The following is a 21,436-nucleotide window of genomic DNA, read 5'->3' on the forward strand; positions in this document are numbered from 1 at the left end:
CCTTAGTCACAATCAGTTTTATGTAAGAGGTTTTATATTGGTTCAAAGTGATATTTTAAAACATAAAATTGCTCAGATGAAAGTATAAGTATTCTTAAAGAGAAAGATGATGATGATGATGCCTTTACAAGTAGGTGTTTTATGCTTTTTAAATAACCTGTTAGTGAGTCTTTGATTCCCAAAGTGCCCAAGAATCTTTAGTTCGGGAAAATGGCTTGTCTGGAAATTTAAATTGGAATAGGAGATCAGAGCCTGTCACTGGCTGTACCATGATGACTGTCATTGGTCTGTGCTGAATTTAGCCAGAAGGACGAGTGTGTGACAGCAGGGTAGAAAGAGCACTCCCTTGGGTCCAGAGAGCTCAACGAATAGAAAAAAACCGAGAAGCTCATTCCTTGAGCCCTTCAGTGGTCTTACAATCTTGTTTCTGTTTTCATTTTACTTTCAACCTACCTGGAAGGAGCTTTTGCCAAATGAGACACCAACCAATTATTTGGCATACTTGCTTAAGACTGTTTGATTTTATTTTCTGGCCAGGAACAATCCATTATTGCATAGGCAAAACAGCATGAGCTTCCTGTTGTACCTTAGAAGAAAATAAATTCTAGATAATTAGCTTTTTTAGGGGGAGCCCTTTGCTGTAAAAAAAAAAAAATCTTAACCATTTAGTTAAAAAGAAAGTTCAGACTCAAATCCCTAGCAATGATGGAACTGGAGTTTACACTTCTGCTTCCAGACTTACTTGGTATGGCAAGATGGGGAAGGGCGGGCAGGGCATGGAATTCTGGCTTAAGTTCCTCTCAGATTATTTAGGTGGCCACCATCACTTGCCAGAGAAGACCAACTCATTATGAAAAAATTCAGAAATGGTTATCAGGAACAAGAATGAAGAAGAGTCCCACCAGAGTTCATGAAGGAAAGAAGAGCGTGGATTAAGGTGAATGTACTAAGGTGAACCCAATGCAAAATCATTATGTAGAAGAAGACCTGGCTTGTAAAATCCTAGCAAGGGATTCACCCCACGAACCAATTTTACTTCTGTTGGAAACCAGGAAATGTTTATAAGCCTGAATATAGACTGCTGACATCATTTAGTCTGCTGAGTAGACTACTGGTTGGTTATAAGTAGTTTTTAAACAATCCAATTGGACATACATTATATTCACAATACTTTTATAGAACTAGTTCTACAAAATGTGACGACACAGTCTGACAAGTCACTTCAGGATGGCACCTACAAGGTGGAAGCACGACTACATTGGCTCTGCAGCAACTGGACAGAGGTGGAAGCTCATTTTGCCTACGTTGGTAATTGGAGTACTTAGTGGACATACGTTTTCATGGTGATGTCATTGCTTGGCTCTGACCTGATTTGCACTAACATACTAGGTACCACAGGGCCATGGTCTGAAAAATTAATGGAATAGATATCATAGGACTTTGGGGGATATTTTGATAAGTTTGGTTTCATCAAGTGTCTACAGTTTAAGAAAATAAAAATCACTGTTACATCCATGCTTCTCCAGAGACCCTGATGATTATATCAAAGATTGATAATTGTGAAGTCAAAAGACTTGCTAAATCGTTTGGAATATAACAGTTGCCGGGATGACTATACACTGAGCATGCAAGCGACCAGCAGAGCTCTGAGACACAGTAATTGTATCTGATGGCTAGAAAAATCTTTTGACCACAGTTCGAAGTGGCTGATACATTTGATTTCATTGCTGGTAATTTTCAAAGGCCTTTTTCTAACAGTCTATGTTAAGTGCATTCTTGCTTTCCTCTTGTTGTTATTATTTTTTATATTGTTGTAGTAAGTTTGTTTTTTCCCCAGCAACTAAAGGAAAACCTGCAAAACTAAAATGTGGGTAAGAGTCGTCTTCTTGATCATAGAAATTGTCTGGCTTTTAAACAAAAGTTCAGTGAAAAGAATGAACATATTATCGTATCCTATTATGAAGCAAAACTATTCATTAGTGTTTATAAACTTTTAGGCTAAAAGCTCCGAGACTTGGGGAATGGGGAGAAAGTCCACCAGACCCTTCCAAAGTTGAAAGTACTTGTGTGCGTGGTTTGGAGATATGAAATGAGAAGTCTAACAGCACGTAGGAGTCCCCACCATCACAACAACAAACAGAGCGACGTCTCGTGTGCATCTGGTTCTCAACTTCCATGTCCCGGGTGTGCTCAAAACCCTCCCAGTATTGTTAGTTGGCTGGGTAAAACCTGATCTGGCAATTGTAGAAAAGCTGCAAGAAGGTCTTCTCTTTAAGTATATGAACAAAGGGATAAAAAAATACAGAATGAAAACTAAAACTACAAAAATATGACTTTCGACTGTGAAAATAAATGTTTCCATTTATTAAGAGCTGGTGTCAATGAAGCCAAAATACACACCCATCCAGGACATTCACTTGCCCCCTTTTGTCTTCTTTTTTGAATTTACTAAAATACATGTTTACGTCATTGAACCATTTTAAAATTGTTTTAAGTAATCCATTTTCCATCATTATAATAAATTGTGGTGATGACCATCATTCTCCTCAAAGAAAAAGAGAGAAGAGAAATACACATTAAGGAGTCTGGCCACTTATTCATTTTGATTTTGCATTGTTTAAATATAGGGGAGATATTTGACAATGAAAAAAAAGAAAAAATATATTTTCTTTCTAATAAATAAAAATAATTTAAAATGCTAGAGGCTATACATGACTATTTTAGTATGTTCATTTATAAATAAAATCATTTTCTTTTCCAAAATACATGGAAGCAATATCCAAGGCAGACAAAGAGAAAGATCTGTCTACTTTACTTTTCTTGAAAAACTTGCTTATCCTAACGTTTCCACCAGTGATTCAGCGTGTAAGAAGAAGAAAAGTCACATCACCATTTATGAAGTTTGTCAGGCTTTAAAAAAATAGTTCTGGTCTCCTGGGAGTCAACATTCATCTTCAACTTCTCTGATTGGTGGAATCAAGCTGCTTGTGGATTTATATTGGTTGATCTGGTTAGCCATGTGGGTACTCATGGGCTTGATTTGAATGTTTCTGGGATAGGCATTATCCGGTTCATCTGTAAACCATTTCTTTTCTGCTAAAGGGCAAAATGGATAGAGAACGAGAAGGAGAAATAAGAAGCTTAATTAGTCCTAAGGTAAAGCCTTTGGAAAGTTCATTGAAAAATGCAAAAAAAGTAATAGAAGCTGACAGTGAGTTGCTGCTAAGAGAGACAGTGCAATGTAGAAAGAACCCCCAAACCTGAAACATACCTCTGTTGCCATAGCAAGTGATGACCAATGGGCCATTAGGGCTTGAGGCACCATGGGTAGACCTCAGAGAATAAAGAGAGGTTGGAAAAAGAACTCCGGCAATGTTCTCTGGGGTTCCCTTAGTGGCCTGAAAAGCTTTGTTGGGAAGGAGGTGTCGAATATATCAAATATTGCCTGAGGAAAGATTTGTGCATCCATTAATTTGAGTGGAGCATATGGAACGTGTCTCTGCTGTAGAGTGAGTGATCTAGAATCTTATGCAGGATCTCCTTCTCTCGGCCTTTACTTGGCTTAGTTTGTAAAACACATACTTCAACTATTGCACTCTTCTATTTCTTTTGCAGCCAGTTTTGAGGGTCTTAAAATAAGCCCACAGATTTTGCTGGTCAATGAGAAAGAAAATCAGAATAGCAACCAATGTTTGAAGAGGATTTTGAATTGGCTTTTATGTCAAGAAAGAAAACTCTATGTTGGTATAAAGTTATGAAAAGAATTCCTAGTAGCACTATCTTAACTGGCTGTAATAACCCAAGCTGTTGACAAGGGAGCTAGATGAGGTCTTGGCATTTCATTTCCACCCTAAAAGCAGAGAGGGCCGAAAAAGAATGCCGAGTCAAGGTATTTGGGGGCCTAGGGTGAGACTAAAAATGGTCTAGCATCCTCTTAACAGTCGATGCTATTTTACAAGACTCAGCCCTCATCCCCATCTCTTTCGAGGATTAAAATTTTCTGGAAAATAGGCCATGTGTATAGATAAAGAGACTGTGTGAATAGGACATTCTAACTTGGGAATCACATGCCTCATTTTAGTGGCTTACGAAAAGAAAAGAAAATGGGAAAAGTTTTCAAACACACCCACGGCTAAAGAGACAGCAACCTCTCCGGCCTCCTTTTCTGCCTATCAGAACAATTCAGAACTGCCATGTCAGTGGCCCCAGACTGATGTGTTAACAAAAAATGGCCCTCCTGCCTTGACAGAGGTGTGTGTGTGTGTGTGTGTGTGTGTGTGTCAGTCATCTGTCTGTCTCTCTGTCTTTCTGTTTGGCTAGTGATTTATAAATTCAGTATCTACGATTGGCTCATGACCACTCTGCTTGTTTCTTCTTGGTTCTTACTTTCTCTCGCCATGTCAAGTACCCTGAGTCCTCAATGTAAACACTATCGCTGGAGCTGGGATGTGTTTTGGTGAAAGCTTACGCACTACCCTTTGTTCAGCAGCTAGTTTACCCTCCAGGAAACTTACTGCCTCTTGGATCATTCTCCACCCCCCTCTCTCCTGCTCTGGCTCTCTCACCTATTATAATTAAGTTCACTTTGATTTGAACAGATTGGACGATAGGAATTCATAATGCTACATCCTCACAGTGAAGCTAACTGATTAAGTGCTTTAAATTATTCTCTCTGACAGAATGATAAAGTTACAATCTGTTCTGAGATGATCTACAGCTTGCCAGACTCCTACAGCTTCTTTCTACATTCATTTATCTTTTTGTCAAGCAGAGTTTTTTTTTTCTTCCCTAAGCTTCAATTCCATAGATCTTTTAAAGTCATCAGCACATCTGAATTATTAATGAGGCTTTAGAGGCAAGGTTCCTGATGGGCTAGTTAAAAAAGGTTGTATAGAAACCCGGGACTGTGTACACATCAAAATAATTTCAGCTCCATTTAAAAAACCATTTAGTTCAAGTGTGACATAGATGAACCATTATGCATTTGTGGAAACCAATTTTTTTGTGATCTACGATTAAACTAACCTTTCAGGGAGGAGTAAAGTGTGATGGTTATCATGTTTAAAAGCATTGCCAGGCCGCTGAAACAATTTCAAACTACGATTTTTTCCAATGGTTTATGTGTAAAGGTGATTTTTAGAAGTGCTGAAGCTGGCTTCTGTGCTGTTTGCCTGCTCCACCCTTGGTTTTGGCCATGCTATCATGTGGGCTGATTTTGCAAAGGGATTTAGTGATAGGTTGGACATGCCAGGTTGGAAGGGAGAGTGAACTCTGCTTATGGAAACAAATAAGTCTTTTGGGTGAAAGACCCAAGACAGCTTCAATTTGCTGAAATTTTTACAACTGCTGTAGACAATAATTGTTCAGAATTTAGTCTTTACAGTTCACTTCAAAGTTGGCATTTTGACCTTTCACGGCAGAGAGAATATCAATTTCCTTCTGCTGTCTGCTGCAAGAAAGAACATTATTTCCCCATTTAAGCTTTTTTCTCTTTCCTTTTAAATTTCTTGCCATAAAAAGAAATCTAAGCAGAGTAGCCCCAGTGTGTTGGTCATTCAGCTTCAACACAAGAGGGAGTTGTGTTAAAACACATCCCGGTGATCAGCTGAGGTTTTTTAATTAGGGTAGCTTGTAAGATATATGTGTTGTTGGAAAATTGGTTAGATAGGATGTTAAGGAAATGAAAATATATTAATGCTGTGAGCATTGTACCAAAATATCTAGGAACGAAGGTATTTTATGAAGAGATTTTCCCAAAATAGCTTAAGGGAGACACACGCTTAATGATAGCCAGTCATTCTACTTCAGAGGAGAGCGATCTGAGGATGACAATGACACTTTGGTTTATTGAATATTGCCTTCCAAAGAAGAAACTGGGCCAATGGGTGGCTACAAAATTGGCCATAAAAAGGGTGCTCAGGGAAGAAATTCAAGTGAATGCTGAAGTAGTTGGTCCAGGATAAATTCAAATTCCTGTGTACCTCCTCTCCCTGCCTCATCCGACATGCCAAAAAACTTCTGGGAGCTTTGTTTAATCCCTAAGATGAGAAAGGCAATGATCTGGATGTGAGGGTCTCCTCATTGCCAGAGAAAAATAGCCCCATTTGTTAATCAGCTTCTTGAGGATGAGATGGATGATGACATCACTGTGAGTACAATGTGTGACCTGCCTGGAGTTAGGAAAGGTGTGGCATTGCACATGATCTGTGGCTAGTGGGCTAGTCAAACAAGATAAAACGTGGAAAATAACTTAAGGAGATGCTGGTAAAAGAACTGACACTGCCATTGGGAGATGTCACCTAGCAAGACCAGCCACGCCATGGGCTGTCAGGCACAGACGAGCAATGAGATATAGGCCAAGGAGATGGCATAGGGCAGTAGGTTAAACTCAAATGAATCTGGCTCACTCACATACTAGTTGCAAGGCTCTGAGCAAGTCATTATGTAATTTATCTTAGCTTTAGTTGCTCTTCTGTAAAATGGGGCTAATGATAGGATTTTCCTAATGTTGTTGTTTGGATAAAAAGGGCTAGTGCCCATGAATCACTTACCACATAGTAAGTAAATGTGAGCTGTTAAGATTATTAGTATTATTTGTAACATTAGCAGGCATTATGTCATAGAGGCAAAATTTACAGACTCCAGTTTTAAATTCTACCCTGCCACTTCCTGGCTAGGTGGCTTTGAACAAATCCGTCTCTCAGATTCTGCATCTTTCAAATGGAGATACTAGTAGCATCTACACCTGAGGGTGTCTTAAAGATTGAATGAGCTGATATATGTAAAGTGCTTAGAAGAACATCTGACCCATGGTAAGCACTAAAGTGTTAAATTTTAGTATAAGGTTAGCATTAATGTAAGTACTAAAGGACTATGTAAGGATGAGTAGTACCTTTCAATATGATTACAAATGAGACTGGAGTGAATAACTGAGGTGTAAAAAACTGGGCGGTTGCCTGAAAAATGAGAATTGTGGCAATAAAGATGGCAGAGAAGGATTTGGTTTGGTAGTCTTCATTTGGAAGGTGAGGAGGAGTGATGAGTGTTCTGCCTGGGGAGGTCAGGGCTGCTAACCTCATGTGGTACCTGTGTCTTTGAAATATTGGCTTTCGCTTGACAGATGTCCTACCTCACCTGCAAACCATCTCCACTGTCTGTCCGTCTTTCATCACTGAGATTGAAGGGTCCAGAATAAGGGTCAAGATTTCCTCCAGGCACAAGGAATCCCAGAATAGTAAGCTCTGGTGGAAAAGGGCCCCTGATATAGGCTGACATAACTGTCTGGGGACCCAGAAGCAGAGAAACAGGCTGCACTGTGAAAATTGAGTCTCTTTGCTGGCTCTGTGGATTGTCAGTGCTGTGGGATTTAGCCTTTTCACATAACTACTCCCCAGAGGAGAATGCATGAAAGGGGAGACGATGATACAGCAAAGGCATTTGGAATAATTGGCCCTCTTCTCGCTATACCACAAGCTGAGGTTTAGAGAGAAAGGGCTTGAAAGAAAAAGATTCCATTTGGATAGAGATAACAGTTGAGGACAGTACGAGCTAACAAGGAGCTCAAACTTCAAAGGTAATGCTGTGTGGTTTCACATCTCACATTTCTGAGAGGGAGTCTGGCATTCGCCCTCTGCCCCACGGACCCCAAGCCTCCCAGTGGACCCCACACATGCATACTGCCTCCTTTCCTCTCTGTGGACAAAGTGTGGCTATTTTATAGAAATTAAAATCATTTGTACCAGAAAAGGAGCAGTTTCCATTTATGAAAACTGTCTCACTTCATTGCAATTGTCCTCTATGACTGTGTTTGCCTCTTTTAACTGAAAGTCCAAAGCTGCCATTCGCTGGGCAGAGCAAACTGCTCCCTCCTGGCCCTTGGACCCCTGGAGGGTGGAATTTGCACTCTTTCTTTCCAGGTGGCGGGGATAATTCCTCTCACTTCCCCATGCAATGAATGTGCAACCTCCTGATGGGAACTAGGCAGCTAGGTTAGTGACAGGTGCCCACAGCTACTTCTTTATCATGTTATGACAAAGCAGGGAAGGGCTGAAAGAAGCTGAGACATTGATTTTTACCCTGTCTTGACTTCTACAAGCCCTGAAGTTTCTGTACTCTCCTTTCTCCTTCAAGAGCCAGTTGCTATAGGAACCTGGCAGGTTGATTTAATTGTCTCTATTGGGATGCAGACACCTTTAGGCTTTTCCCATGCTGAAGAAGAGCCAGTCCAAAGGTTTTTCTGGTCACCTGGGATCTTGACAATGCTGACAGAAGACACAGTCTCTCTACTCACCAAGCTTACAGGACTGTTCCCCTTTCTCGGAAGCTGTGTACCCAGCTCGAGAAAACGCTAACAGCACAGTGGCATTGTGAAGCACCTACGGACATTTCTTGTATTTTTTTTTAAGAGAAGCCAAGAGGGTAGAGATAATTTGTAAAAGGATTATAAAATTTATACTTTATAAAAGATGTAAAAATGTTTAAGGTTATTTCAAAATATATATTGAGCGCTTATTGTGAGTAAAGTTCTGGGTCATAACCTTTAATATTTATAACAGAATTTGAAATCTTTCCTAACCATGATAGAAATCTAACTACACATATAGGGGGTCCAGCTTTTTCTATATCCATTTGAACTGGCTTCAGGAAGGACCTTGAGTTGATAATTTCATGATCATCTGAGTTTTGAAGCTGAGAAAGTTCACTGAGCCTCCTGGTCTACCCACTTACTTAAGGTTTACCCCTTTCGAAGCCTCAAGCAAATTGGACTGACCTGGCTTATAAATTGCTTCTCTTCTAGGATGGTGTAGATAATTGAGTTTCTAGCTGTTGTTCTTTTTAAGTGCACAAACTTTCTCTCTAAATAACTCTTTCACTTTCTACCCTAATCTACTTGTCTCTTTTTTTAATAGGGAAGTGGGAGAAGAGGAGACACATAATATGAAAAACTTATATGCCTCCTTCCAAAGAGAACCTGAAAGAGGAATGGGAAGTTTGGGGTCACACAGAAGACAATGGAGGAGACTCTTTGTTCTATTGAGGGAAGTATAATATAGTTGTTTTGGCTAATGAAATAGAAGTAGTAATAATAATATCTTTTTCATTATTAAACATGTCATTACCCAAGTGTAGTCAACTTTCAATTATGTGCCCAAAGTCCAGGGGAAAACCCCACATTTTCATCTCATGTCAGTCCATTCCCACTCCATTCCCTCCACAACATCATCTCATCAGAGCTGCTAACAGATTGTATATCAAATGCATTTTGGATTTACTTCTCTCTATCTGCCAAATCTCTGGTTGAGATTTAATAAATGTCTGAAGGCAGGTGGCAGGAGAGACCTGGGTAAGAGACTGAATCGTCATCCTCCAGGTAACTGGGTGTGGGCTATTGATTTGATACATACAGCTGAAAAGTTTTAATTTGGGGTCATACTGATCAAACATAAAGAAGACCAATGCTTTTGCCATTAATAACCCTCCTGGCTCCAATCAAAAGGAGGATAAAATATTAACCGAGAAGGAGATTTGCCAAAAGGAATAGCTGCAAATGTTTTTCAGAAAAGTTTATCACCTCGCGTCATCACTTGATTTAGTAGGTCTTACTGAGATAAACACAGAGATGTGGACAGACTGATGGTGAACTGGGTTGGGGTGGTGGTAATGGGGGGAAGTGGAGGAAGCTGGGTTTCTTAATGGGAAAATGCTTTCGAACTTGGAGCAAGGTACCAAGGTGGGCAGGGAGGCCACGTGCATATTAAAAGGCAAGCCAGATGGAGAGAAGTTCCCCCCAAATCACCCAACTCCAAACCCAAGAACACCAAAACAAACTCTAAGGGATCTAGCAGTAGCAGTAGCACAGCCTCATTGCTCTGAGCAATTTAGAAAGTGGAGGAAGGAGGAGAAGAAGGAAAAGGAAAGGAAGGGAAATGGGGACGGGGGAAAAAAGCAAAACAAAATAAAGAAAATTACAAACAGAAAGTGTAAATAAAAATAAAACAATAACAGAATAAAATTTGTAACTCCTTTTTTTTTAATTTCACAAAAGTTTTCACAAGGACAATGTTATAGAAGAAAACCCCCAGCAGTGGCTAGGTCATGCAGAACCATTAATTGTCATACCTTGGCCCATTCTATTCATCCTTGTTGCACTTTAGAGAGAGAAGTAAGCTATGTGAGTTTTTCAATGCTTTTAAACTGTCATATTTCCTACTGAGCACTTTAACTGGCACATTCTTATAGTTATAAATGTTCTGAGGGCATAACTTTATAACCTCCTTTGCAAAGAATGCATGAAGAATTCTTCATGATCCAAAACTAGGGAATAAGTATGTGTGTGTGTGTGCGTGTGTGTGTGTGTGTGTATACACATACATATATATGTATATATGTGTATATATAGATATTTATATAGTTATATATAAAAAGATAGTTATACGTTATATATAAAACAATTATGTATAGGGACAAAAATAATTTGAAAAAATCTTCCACTCATAGGGCTTTTTAATATACATGTATACAAGTATTCCCCACTCCATTACTGGTTTGAATACTGCACTTCCATGTCTTTGGTGTGGCGGGGGTGGATGTTCTGATTGAGCCTCATCATTTCGTCAGTAAAAGTGCTTGTCAATTCACACAGCAAGCAAATCTCCAAAACTATCATGCTTAGGGGGACAGGGGATCCAAAATCTAAACCCAAAACATTCACCATAAAAACACCTTTTTAGAGATGGTACAGCTGTAACATTTTTCTCCTCCCTTCCACCCCTACTCTATTCCATAGAATTTTTTTAAAGTAAACACTTCAAATATGTATATACCAGCCTAGCGCTAGTCCATCTATGTAAGAATTTGGTTAAGGTAGAGTGGGCAGATTTTTAAGAACTATTGTACCACCTAAAGCATAATTTGCATGCATAAAACATGACAATTATATATTGAAAAAAGGGTATTTTTCTATCTTTCTCTCATGCTTACTAACTGCTAGAAAGAAAGAGAGAGAGAGAGAGAGAACAAAAGAAAAAATAATTATATCAAAATATGTTTGGCTCACTATTGTACTCTTCTTCTCCTCCCCATCTCATAATGACAAGAAGTTCTCTATGATTGTCCTTCACCTGCCTAAATGAATTGGTTATGTTAAAGAAATTGATGAGGAGGGGTTTTTCCCATCACCTTTCTGCTTTGGGACAGCCAGCATCATGCAGCTGTACCAACAGTTTAAGGTGGTAGCTGTCTTTGTTTTTGTTGAATCAACTGTGGCTTGATCCTCCTACATTCTAATTTATTTAGCATGTTGGCTCCTAGAAAACATGATCTACTGCTGGGTTTATCTTCCTCTCCCTCTACCATGGCCCCAGCCCTTGCTCCTACCTGGCATGGGGACCCTAGCTATCAAACAGAGGGGAGTAAAAAGGTCCCCTGAGAAAGCATGGAAAAATACCTGCTCTTTCCTGAGCATTATTTATTCTGTACATAAGGTAAGTAATTCACCTTTTAAAAGATGTAAAAGTCTCAGGAAGGCAGTTTTTAATGACTTACATCTGATATTTATGATACATATGGCTTTTCATCCCAAATGTCAAAAGTGAAAGAAAAAAATAGCTATTCATATGGCAGCGTAAGGAGACAGAATAACAATTTAATATGCAATCAAACCTCTTTTCACTTAAATTAAATGACTAGAATTTGATACATCCACAAATGGAATACTATTCTTCCCCCACAGTAAGGGTAGCAAGGTTCATCTGAACTCCCAAAGGAAACTAGCTCTGGGACAAAAGGCCTTGGTTAGTAACTAAAAAATCTCGGATATTCTCTTGCAACAAGCAAGTGCTTAATAATCATCTACACAAATGGCGAAAGCTTTTCAAATGCTTTGCAATACTTCAGCCTAAAGAGTGAAAACAATCGAAAGGTTTTCATTGCTTTTTGGTTGCTCGTTTCAAATAAACATGTGTGTATATATTACTGTGTGTATATAAAAAAAGAAAGAAAGGAAAAGAACGAAATCAAAACCCAAAGCACCCTGATAATCCTGATAAATCGGAATAAACTTTTCTTCTACATCAAGTAAATTAACTATCTTAACTGACATTGATCTCAAGTGCTCTCTGCTAATCTGTGAACTCATTCCTGCAGTAAGCTATTTATGTCAGGAGCATGCCTTTGGGTTATTTTTCCCCTAGGATCATAAATAACTTTTGGTCCTTCTGCTTATTTGCTGTTGTGCTCAAGGGTTTTATGGTGGTGAAATAAAAATGACAACCACATGCACACTATCATACATATGCAAATATGTGTAAAAAAAAGGGGAGGACTACAGGGGAAAACAGGGGAAGTTACTTTTGGAAACACCCACTGGGGAAATGAGTGGCAGATACAGTTTCACACACGGTGGCAGTGGATACATATATCAGAGCCGCTCTTCCTGCACGTACTTCTGTTTGTCTCGGGACTCCCGGGACTTGGGCCGGTTCGGGCGGTTTGCTGTGGATGGGATGGAGTGAATGGACGAGCTCTTCTTGCTGGAGGACTGGGACGAGTGGGAGGAATGGGAGAGGCTGGCCCGGGACTGGCCGGCGTTGTGGTCAAACTGCATTAAGCAGAAGATCAGGTCCGTCGGCACGAGCTCAAACTCGTATGGGGGGTTGGTGATGACGTACCTAGACGGGGAGAGCAAAGATGTCACAGAATGAGGATGACTGAGTAGAGATTTCACTTCTCCTGGAATCAGAAGGAACTACCTGCTTCTTCAGTTCTCCCAGAGGATCTGGAAGGAGGACTTCTAGATGGTTCAAGGCCTTAAAAATTGTCTTCCAAGTAGAAGTAAATATTCCTCTGTTTAGCTCAACAGAGGAGACCAGCCATGAGCCCTGGCATCTCAAGATGCTGAATTAGTGCCAGTAATGGGAAAAACCAAACTGTGCTTCCTATGGCCTATGCGCCCCTTTCAAGACACTGTCAAGTTCACTTCTGAAGTAGCACAAGTACATGCAGGAGGTTTCATGGACTATACTGCATCTTTCATTCTAGAATGTTCCATCACAGGATCTTTGCTTACCATAATCTAACATCTTCTTAGTCCATCCTCACTCTTTATCCTTCAAAAAAATCAACTTTAGTGGGGATTTTAGTAAGTAGAAGAACATAAAATATCTCCCTGACTATAAGTAGGTCCTGCTTTAACAGTTCTCAATTTGATCGGGCTTTCTCTGGTTAACACCAAACACAACTAAAAAAAAAAAGAAAAAAAAATCACTGTTTCATCTACAGCAGTAGATCTCACAGTGTGTTCTTCAGGCCAGATATACCAGATATACCAGCATCACTTGAGAACTTCTTAAGAATGAAAATTCTTAAGCAACCCCACCCCAAACCTGAATTGGACACTCTGTGCGTGGGGTCCAGCAGTCTGTGTTTTAACAAGTTTTGCAGGTGATTCTCGTGCTCACTAAACTTTGAGAACCCACTGGTCTATAGCAATTATTCTCAGCTCTGACTATACACTGTAATTTCTAGGCATTAAAAAATTATATATATTTTCATTCCAGACCAGTTAAGTCAGACTAATCAGAGTATTTTTAAAAAGTATCTTCAATGATTCCAATATGCAGGCAGGCCTGAGAAACACTCATGTTTACAGCACTGTTTCCTGGGGTATATTATGCAAATACGCCACTTTTGGTAATTTTAGGATGTACTTTAATTTGGGGCTGCCATGAATTTATTTTAATGCATATTAGAAAAATACAACTAGCATACATACATAAACTGTTGTTTTTTTCCTCTTAAAAGTGATGATACACGATTTTCTTAAAATATATAAAATAAATGAGTGAGTCGATTAAAAATATAGTAAGAAGAATAGGCACCTAAGATGGCAAAAAAAAACCAACCAAACAAAAAAAAAAACATTTATCTTAAACATTAGCAGTATGAAATATCTCTATAATAGGTACCAAAAGAATCGTGCCAGTAGCTGGAATTTGGAGGAGGTGCTTTTATTCAAACTTTTGTAATTAGGTGATGGAATTATTCTATAAAACTTGAATTCTTCCCACAATGTCTTTACATGTGCTATTAGTAATTAAAGAAAAAAGCTTACCATAACCTCCAAACTCGGTGTTGGATTGAATGTGGGCAGAGTAATTTGCATTTGAGTGCTCGTATAGAGGCCTTTGCCTTCCTAGTGGGGGGCAAGGACAGAGCATCTATGTCTTTGCATTCGGGTGGAAGAGCAGAGTGTAAACATACTCACCTCTTTGTGCATTGGCTGGGGGTGCTGAGGTGAGCATCTCTCAGCCGATAAATTCCAAAACAAAGCATATTATACGTTTTCAGAGCTTTGCAGAACAGATCACCATAACAACCACCATCCTGGGAGACAACAGAACAAAGAAAAACATTATTTTTATTGGCCTGAAAGTAGAGGTCCAGGAGGAAATGAGCCTTTTCATGGCAGCTTGTTTTGCTGTCTCCTGAGTCGGAGGGTCTGAACCAAGGGACTGTGGCTGAAAAGGTCAATTTGGTTACCAGCCTATACCCGATATTGGTGGTTTTTATGAATCAGATAATGTAGTTTTCCCCTGGTTCTCCCTAGCTTTCCATCTGTAGCAATGAGAGCTCTAAGGAGACTGTGCCTTTCCTTCACTTTAAGTGAGTATAAAGCTTGAAGGTCTCAGTTGTGTGTTCAGCTGAGGAGAAGAAACCAGTTCTGCAAAATGGTGATTATGTTTGGCCCCAGCTCGGCTGTAATCACTGTGCTCTGACCGTGTTGTCAAAACTGCTCTAGTGATAATTAAAATCACCGCAAGGAGAAAAGACCCCACCAGGTACTATGGTGACAGACTCTTTCGGGTAAGGACTGTGTGAAAAGCACAATTTACAAACCTCAGAGATGGCAAGAGTGGAAGAGGATGTGTTTCCTCAGGAAGCTGGAGGTCTGCAGGCTGAATAACTGGGATTCACAGTTCTAATCAGGTCACAGTCACCTTCCAAGGGTCTGGGGCCCGATGTGGAATGTGAAAACAAATTCATTTACTTGGAAATACTGGCTTTATGCAGCCAGGTGGCTTCATGCAGGCATTATCACAGGAAAGGTACTGAAGAATGACTTCACTGGGAATAAAGTGACTGCATTTGCCCTTCCTGTCATTGGAATTTCCATATGGGCATCATATTAAAGAACACAAATGGGGCCGAATCTTACCGTTAAAGTGTTTGTCCTTTTAAAGTGTATTAGTAAGTAAATGACAGATAAAAAGAGTCACTAGCTACGGAAGCTGCCTTTCAAAAAAGCCCAGTCTAACATAGGTTCCTGCCTATAACCAAAGCAAAATATGGTGCAAGTCGGCATCAGGGCTTCAAAAGAAATCAAGAAAGTGACCCTTTCCTTGAGCGACACCACTGTCTGTGCAATGAGTGTACAAGTTCCCAAGACTTGGGGCTCCAACCCTTGAAGGCATATCTGGAGTAAAGCTGGGAATAAGGCTCGAGATGGCATACTTCTCTCAAAGTGTTTGGACCAGGCTGGTGTGTGGAAGCCAAAGAGAGACACTGGTCACTTCTGCGAAAGGGAAGAAATTAGAAGACCCGGGTCTGGAATTAGAGATGTTAAAGGAGCCACATGAGATGCTGTTTGTTTGGCCAGTGGTTCTGGATGCACATAATTACTGGTGGTGTTCTGAAAACCACCAGTACCTGAGGCCTACTCGGATACAAAAGCTCAGAATCCTGGGTGGTTTGTAAAAGCTCTTCATGGCCTACTAATGTGCAGTTGGGGTTAAGTAGCCTGAGCATTGCTAAGACTCTGTGGAAAGGGTTCCTATTTTGGCTGCAAGTTGGAATCACCTGCTGTTCCCTATCTCATCATCGGAGACACCTGAGGGAAGTGAGCAAGTTAAAGTGTTTGTCCTTTTAAAGTGTATTAGTAAGTAAATGACAGATAAAAAGAGTCACTAGCTACGGAAGCTGCCTTTCAAAAAAGCCCAGTCTAACATAGGTTCCTGCCTATAACCAAAGCAAAATATGGTGCAAGTCGGCATCAGGGCTTCAAAAGAAATCAAGAAAGTGACCCTTTCCTGAAGCCAGGGTTCCTAGTGCAAGTTCCTATTAGGGCCTTCAGTCTCTCTGAGCCTCAGTTTTTTTAGAGTCTGATAAAAGAATCTATGTCAAAGGATTGCCATGGGGATGAAAAAGGATGATTACGTGTAAAGCGCTGTGCCTGATATACAGAAAAACGTAAACTTCACCTCTTAGTTATTTACTGGTGAAGGCAGAAAAGACAGATGCCCAGCTTGTCATTATCTGGCACCCAGCTCATTTGGACCAAGCTCATTACCAAATAGTGGGCTCAGGTGGCCCGGGAGTTGTGAACTTACCCCCAAGTCTGCAAAGGGCCCATCCAACAGTGCTAACTGGGCTACTCGGCAGCGGTCCCTGTTGGCCAGCGTCTGGGGAGTGCTGTAGCCCCCTCGAAGTGCATTCTCCTCAGCAATCAGAGCCTCGAGCTCTGGCGTGGCTCCTCCGGTCACCAGGGTCCGTATCAGGGTAAGGATATTGTCATTGAAGTATGTCTGGAGAGAGAGAGAGAGGAATATAGGGGAAAGTCCTTTAAGCAAACACCCTAAAGTCACGACAACTGACATCTAAATGACAACTTCTCTTGGTATTCCTGTTTAAAGTTCTGGCCTGTCTCTTCAAATAATTTTATGTGGGAAGTGAAAAGACAGCAACCTCCAATTATTCTATTCTTTTCTCTCCTACTTGCTTCTGCCACCAGAGCCTGACTTTTAAAAACCAATTCAGAGGATTTTTATTAAAGAACTAAAGTCTAAATAGTTGCTGTTTACCATAACTGATGTTACTAGGGATGTAAATACTGTTTACTTGTGTAATAACATGCAGCCTGCCCAGGCTGCGAATCTAAGCAGGACTGCCTCTGAGGCCCTGTCACCCGCGTGCCTGGAAGCCACCTCCTCCCAACAATGGCAAAACTTCTTTCTGTGCTAAAAGGAAATGCCAAGAACATCATTAAGGCCAGCACTCAACAATTTATCACAGGCTTTGATAACAATCTAACCTAGAAGTCAATTAAATATGCCAGATAAATTTACAATGAGGTGGATGCCCTGGTGTGTGTACTTCGGATTTTGTTTTTTATATAACCTCAGTAGTCTGAGGCAAATATAGCCTATTAGAGAAGCTTCCTCTACATGTACATTTGTCTCACATCTGAACCGTAACAGGTCTGTCAAGAGTAAAACAATGGGAGTTGAAAAAAGTTAATAAGATGTCAAATAAAAGAGCTCAAAAAGACATTTCCACCCAGCCCAATTCGAGAAAAATCTCAGTTAAGGATCTACTTTCCATTTTCCAGTGTAAAAAAAAAAAAAAACAAACCAGGGTAAATAAAATCCAACCAAATTTTGCATGTGGCTTTTGAGAGTATATGAAACTGGCAGCAGGTTAAGAAAAACAGCTGCATTTTTACTTCACCAGTTTCTTAGACAGTTTACCTGGTAAAACATAGTGGAGAACAAACCAGGTGAAGATGAGCTCTCATGCTGCTTGGCCATGCGTAGTTTTATGTCTTGGGGAGGGAGGTTGTCTAATTGTTCTGGATATTAATTTTCTCATCAGTAAAATAAGCATAGTCATTAAGATCAAGTTTATATGCAAAGAATTTCATGAGGACTTCTGAGTTCAGATGAAAGCTGCTAGTGGTTCTCTGTTCACTTTCCTTATTTAAATAGTTGTGAAAATACCCAAAGTGATACAAGATTCCAAGAACAAAGGAAACTAGGAGTGCTATTCAGAACCAGTCAGGCCCTAAGGAGAATGTATCCTCTACCAGAGCTCAGCTGTGCCCTGGGGCAGAAGCAGAACAAGGACAGTAAAGGAGGAAATGTTGCTGGTGTGCATGCCTCTGTGTGTGTGTGTGTGTGTGTGTGTGTGTGTGTGTGTGTGTGTGTATACATAATTGTATATTTCTATACTATCTGACTGGATAGATAGGTAGATTAATTGATAAGTAGATAGATGATAGATGATTAGATAGATAGATAGATAGATAGATAGACATACATACATACATACATACAGACAGACAGACAGACAGATTAAATATATAGAGTGTTAAGGAAGGAGAGTCAGGCTGTAGGTTTAATGCTGACCTCACCACTCAGTAGCTGCATGACCTTAGAAAGTTCTCATTTTTGTGCCTCAGTCTCATGATCTGTAAAATGTAAAAATAGAGTAGTTATAAGGACTGTAAAATTAATACATATGAGGCACTTAGAAAAGTGTTTGTGCAAAAGAAACACTGATAAATACTTCAGGCCTTATATCAGACACTTGGGGCCTTTGATGATGAGAGGAACAGTTAGCTCATTCCTAACCTTCTCTTTTAAAAAATCTTTTACATTTTTGGGGGAGCTGGTGCAAATCAAGGCCATTCATATTATCCTTGAATCTGCACTTCTCAGTCTCCCTCCATTCTAAAGCCCCATTTAGACTCTGGAATGGCACAGTGAAGGTCACAGCGGACTGCATCATAAGATGTGACTGCAGCAGTGGGACAGGCCACCAGAGGCACAGTCTAGTCGAGGTTGGCTCTGGACACATATACATGCATTTCCAAAGTTTTCAGAAGTAAATCCTCTTCTATACAGTCAGATAGCCCATCATGAGAAGCAGGAAACTTCTCCTCAGCACTGAGGCACATTAAATGAGTGAGCGCTTGACACAGAACTTTGACAAGAGCCTTTGCACTGTGATTCCCCTTCTAGGTCCAGACCGAGGGGAAAGTCTAACAGCACTCAAGGTGGACAACAGAATAACCACGACCTTGTATACTGAGAAACAGACCTCTCCTTGCTCAAATGTGGAGAGAGAGAGAGAGAGAGAGAGAAAAAAACACACAGCTAATAGAAGTATTTTTAAAAAGAAAACCACAATGTTTACGATATAAAGGAAGAGCCTCCTTTAAACTGATTAGTTACTGAAGTAAGTAAAAGAAAAATTTAGGAAGCATTCATTTTGAAATCAAAATAAATGTTTAAAAATGTAGAGTATTGATATAAGATACTGAAATTAATTATTGAAATTAATTGATGTAAGATATTGAAATTAAAATGGATACGATAAGAAATAGAATCCAATAGAAAAAGAATCCAATACCTTTTCATGACAGTCAACAAACCAGGAATAGATGGGAACTTCCTCAATGTGATAAAGGGTATGCATGAAAAACCCACAGCTAACATCAAACTTAATTTTGAAAGACTGAATTCTTTCCCCTTAAGATCTGTAACAAAAGGAGGAAACCGGCTCTCATCACTTCTATTTAACATAGTCCTGGAGGTTCTAGTTGAAGCTAGAATTAAATAAAAGGCATCCATATCATAAAAGAGAGAACTAAAACTATCTCTTTTTTCCCTGAGAACATAATCTTATATATATAAAATCCTAAGGAATCCACTAAAATACTAGTATGAGTAATAAGTTCAGCAACTTTGCAGAATACAGAATCAATATACAAAAATCATTTGTGTATCTGTGCACTTGTGATGAACAATACAAGAATGAAATTCAGAGAACAATTCTACTACGAAAGCATCACAAAGAATAAAATACTTAGTAATAAATTTAACCAAGGAGGTATAAGACTGTTACATTGAAAACTACAAAATATTGCTGAAAGAAATTAAAGAAGATCTAAATAAGGAGAAAGACATCCCATGTTCATGGGCTGGAGGACTAATCTTAAGACTGAGATACTCCTCAAAAATTTCTATCAAAATCTCAAAAACCATTTCTGCAGGCATAGAGAAGTTGATTCTTAAATTCATATGAAGTTGCAATCGACCCAAAAACCAAAACAATCTTGAAAATAAAAAGTTGGAACACTCACACTTTTCAAAGCACACTACAAAGCTACTTAAACAGTGTGGTATTGACATAAAAATAGATGTACAGACCATTGGAACAGAACTGAGAGTCCAGAAATAAACTCATATGCTTATGGTCAATTGATTTGAACAAAGGTGTCAAGACCATTCTGGAGAAAGAATATAGTCTCTTAAACAAATGATGCTGCAACAATGGGGCATCTACAAGCAGAAGAATAAAGTTGGATCCCCTAACTCATACTATATGCAAAATTAACTCAAAATGGATCACAGACCTAAATATGGGAGCTAAAACTATAAAACTCTTAGAAGAAAACACAGGAATAAATCTTCATGACCTTTGAAAACACTTTCTTAGATATGACATCTAAAGCATAAGCAAAAAAAAAAAAAAAAGATAAATTGAACTTCATCACAATTAAAAATGTTTTGTGTATTAAAGGACACTATCCAGAAAGAGAAAAGAAAATCTACAGAATGAGAGGAAATATTTGCAAATCATATATCTGATCAGGGTCTAGTATTTAGAATATATTTTAAAATCTTAAAATTCACCAATATAAAAACAAATTACCCAATTTTTTAAATGGACAAAAGACTTGAATAGACATTTCTCCCCCAAAAGACATACAATGGTCAACAGACAAATGAAAAGATGCTCAACATCACTTGTCATCAATGAAATGCAAATCAAAAACACAAGATACCACTTCACATACACTCAGATGACTATAATAAAAAAGATTATAACAAGAGTTGGTGAGAATGTGCAGAAATTGGAACCCTAACACACTGCTAGTGGGAATACAAAATGATACAGCCATTTTCGAAAACAGTTGGCAGTTCCTCATATGGTTAAAAAAAGTTACCATATAACCCACCAATTTCATTTCTCTGTATATACCCAAGAGAAATGAAAACATATGTCCATATGAAACTCATACATAAATGTTTATAGCAGCATTATTCATAATAGCAAAAAGTGAAAGTAATCCAAATGTCTACCACCTAAGGAATGCATAAACAAAATGTGTTATATCCATGAATAAATATTATTTAGCCAAAAAAAATAAATGAAGTACTAATTCATGCTCCTACATGAATGAACTTTGAAAACATTATGCTAAGTGAAAGACATCGGTCACAAAGGACTACACATTATATGATTCTATTTATATGAAATGTCCAGAAGAGGCAAATCTATGGAGAAGGGTAGTAGATTAATGGCTGCTTAAGGTTGGGGGAGGTGGGTAGAGGGTATAGGTTTCTTCTCGAGGAAACGAAAATGTTCTAAAATTGACTGTGGTGATGGTTGTACATATCTGTGATTATACTAAAACCCATCAAATTGTACACTTTAAATGAGTGAATTGCATGATGTTAATTATATTTTAACAAAGATGTTATAAAGTAGTTAAAAGGTAGCTAAACTTGTAATGGCCAGATATTTATCTGTTAAGAAGTAGTAATTAACAATATTCTATTGTATGCCCAAAATTTTGTTAAGTGGGTTGATCTCA

General features: G+C 39.1%; 1 protein-coding gene across 10 annotated transcripts in view; it reads right to left on the reverse strand.

The window, feature by feature from the left end:
- Window positions 1–2,330: 2,330 nt before the first annotated feature.
- The window catches only part of KCNMA1 (potassium calcium-activated channel subfamily M alpha 1), a 686,119-nt gene continuing 667,013 nt past the window's right edge, over window positions 2,331–21,436 (reverse strand). The window contains exons 28-32 of one of the 10 annotated variants that reach the window (XM_039872202.1): window positions 16,386–16,580; window positions 14,264–14,382; window positions 12,444–12,668; window positions 10,120–10,148; window positions 2,331–3,096 (exon numbers count right to left, since the gene is read on the reverse strand). In XM_039872202.1, the coding sequence (XP_039728136.1) occupies window positions 2,942–3,096; window positions 10,120–10,148; window positions 12,444–12,668; window positions 14,264–14,382; window positions 16,386–16,580 (723 nt within the window). In that variant the 3' untranslated portion in view covers window positions 2,331–2,941. Of the gene's footprint in view, window positions 3,097–9,259; window positions 9,870–10,007; window positions 12,669–14,263; window positions 14,383–16,385; window positions 16,581–21,436 lie in introns of those variants that run through there. The other 9 variants (XM_039872201.1, XM_039872185.1, XM_039872186.1 and 6 more) reach the window with 9 other exon arrangements.

This window comes from Pteropus medius, unplaced genomic scaffold (genome assembly GCF_902729225.1).
Source record: "Pteropus medius unplaced genomic scaffold, Ma_sr-lr_union100, whole genome shotgun sequence".
Taxonomy (NCBI): domain Eukaryota; kingdom Metazoa; phylum Chordata; class Mammalia; order Chiroptera; family Pteropodidae; genus Pteropus; species Pteropus medius.